Genomic DNA, 2,737 nt, shown 5'->3' with positions numbered 1-2,737 from the left:
GCGCTGCGCTCACACCAGGCAGACACCTATTGCCTGGCACGGCGGTGCGGCTCTTCTCATTACTTTGCTCTTGCAGACTGTGAGCAGGTGGGCTAATGGAAGAGTTAGGACTCCGCACAGCCAGTCCAGCCTTTCCCTCAGCTTCATAACATCCCCTTCTCAATCAGAGCAGAGTGACAAGTGGAGTTGTCATGTTTCATCATCAGATCCGAGCAGTGTGATGTGGCATTTGTTGGTGAACTGTCTTCCAGCGGAGTTCCCGAGGTGTCATGTACAGGAGGAGAGGAGGAGAAGTCCCGATCCTGTCACAGATACCCAGCATGTGACTTCAGGGGATCGCTGCTGAGCCCAGGCTGACCATGAGCCCGGAAAGCTGCCTCCTGCTTGACTATGAGGGAGATAACTTTGCTCTCTCCCAGGCTTGTTTCAATCACAGCTCCAATCACTCCGCGGAGGACTGGTTCTACCCCGGGGTCACCTATGCCATCGTCCCCGTCTATGGGATCATCATCCTCATAGGGCTCATTGGCAATGTCACTCTGATTAAGATTTTCTGCACTGTCAAGTCTATGAGAAATGTCCCCAATCTGTTCATCTCCAGCCTGGCTCTGGGAGATCTGCTACTCTTGGTCACTTGTGCCCCCGTGGATGCCAGCAGATACCTGGCAGACAAGTGGCTCTTTGGCGTGGTGGGCTGCAAGCTGATACCCTTCATACAGCTAACATCGGTAGGGGTGTCTGTATTCACACTGACTGCACTCTCCGCTGACAGGTAGGTGCCAGGACAGGTGCCCATGCAGCAGATGATGGCATGGAAATTTCACTGTCACTTTTGTCATAATGCAGAAGTTGGTCAGAAGTATTATATCATCTATCTGTCTATCTATCTTCTATTTGTCTGTCACTTTCAGTTTTGTCATTATGCAGTAGTTAGTCAGAAGTATTCTATCTATCTATCTATCTATCTATCTATCTATCTATCTATCTATCTATCTATCTGTCTCTGTCCGTCCGTCCGTCCGTCCGTCCGTCCGTCTGTCTGCCTATCATCACTGTCACTTTTCATTATGCAGAAGTTGGTCAGAAGCATTATATCATGTATCTGTCTATCTATCATCTATTTGTCTATCACTGTCACTCTATCTATCTATCTATCTATCTATCTATCTATCTATCTATCTATCTATCTATCATTTATCTATAAGGTCTACCTATCATTTTGGTCAGTAGCAATCTCTCGCTCTTGAAAATATGACCTGTGTGTATATTGCAGTGTTTAATTCAGTGTAGTTAATTTGAATGTATGAATCCCAGTCATCTATTTGTGGCTGGCTATTCTCACTAATAATATATATGATCAGTAAATACATAGCTCAAAATAGAAAGGCAAATGTATTACTAAATTCCTTAATCACCTAATGGCACTGAGTGTAGTCATATTAGCAGTGAACATTTTGCACAAACAGTACAGAATAAAAGTGTTGCAAAGTGCTTGTTCCTAATATAAAAACAAATATTGCGTACTCCGATAGTTTTTAGAGTTTCGGGATTACAAAGTATGGTAATTATAAATTATCTTTGTGCTACATAGTATTGAATATTAATGGTGGTTTATGGGGAAGGCATCATCTAGTCATTTCTAGTGAGCGGCCCATTGTGCCATATGTTAAGTAGCTTTATTATTGGCCGGTATTAACATGTCACTTTTTATGCTCCTGTGATGCTGAAAATCTGTAATGAATTGGGGTTGCTTCTAAATTAAACTGAATGGGTCTTGAGATTTACATAGCTACACATTTTATAGTCAGGTATCAAAAACACCAGTTACTGTAATTACAGTGGCAAATTAGGGCAGTAATGAGAGGGTCTAAAATGTTTTTAGAAAGACTTTTGGATTGTATTTTAAAGAATCCTTCATTTCATTGGCATCAGTGGCCAGTTATTTGGATTATTTAGAATTCCATTAGCTGAGCATACTAGAAGCATCTTCATTCTTATGCCTTAGGTGTTTGCCTATATATAGCTTGACTGAATTATGTATATACAACTTTCTATTAGTTGTCTATTAATCTTGCTCATAACCCAAAGATATTTATATGTAAATGATGCTTTTCTGTGTTGTGGAGCACTGCCAGTTGCTTGTGAGCCATAGGTGGCATCCAGCTCCTTTTCATATTGCCGACAGTGATTTCTTTGCAGGTGCTCAGTACCCATCTGTATGCTTCCTGCATACATACTCGTATATGTATGTACAAATATACTTTACCGAATTTGATTGAAATGTTACCATTGTTATTAGAAAAGTATCTAAGAGCTGATTTATACCAGAGTCAGGCCTATTTGATAAGGTACCAAAAAGTGCAAAGGGCATTGATATATCATTACCATTTAGAATGAATCCTTTATTGACAACAAGAAATACATCAATAGTGATTGAAATAAGTTTCCTGTCACTAGAACCATCATATTTTGCATATTCTTCATACCCCGTTGAATTCTATTTATGAATGGCAGTGATGTAATTTACATCACAAAAATATAATCCTCCCAGTTGGAATTCATCCTGTAATATCGTACAGTAGTGGTGCAGATCTCTGCACAGCGGCAGCTAATTTTTCAGGCTAATGCTCTTTATGGTTCCAAAATTCCTGGTATAGAAGGGATGTCTTCTTGCAGGGCATCAGTGAAAATGTAGTGTGTGGAACTGTGAGAAGTCAGTTTTTTGGTTCTCCAATAA

The 2,737-nt window shown here is 40.6% G+C and overlaps 1 protein-coding gene across 1 annotated transcript in view; it reads left to right on the top strand.

Moving 5' to 3' along the window:
- Positions 1-320: 320 nt before the first annotated feature.
- Positions 321-2,737, top strand: part of GRPR (gastrin releasing peptide receptor) — a 92,903-nt gene continuing 90,486 nt past the window's right edge. Inside the window, exon 1 of the mRNA XM_018557649.1 lies at positions 321-772. Within this exon, the coding sequence (XP_018413151.1) occupies positions 360-772 (413 nt within the window). The 5' untranslated portion in view covers positions 321-359. The remainder of the gene's footprint in view (positions 773-2,737) is intronic.

This window comes from Nanorana parkeri, unplaced genomic scaffold (assembly GCF_000935625.1).
Source record: "Nanorana parkeri isolate BGI_ZX_2015 unplaced genomic scaffold, ASM93562v1 scaffold293, whole genome shotgun sequence".
Classification (NCBI taxonomy): Eukaryota; Metazoa; Chordata; class Amphibia; order Anura; family Dicroglossidae; genus Nanorana; species Nanorana parkeri.
This window is presented reverse-complemented; position numbering and strand designations above follow the sequence as displayed.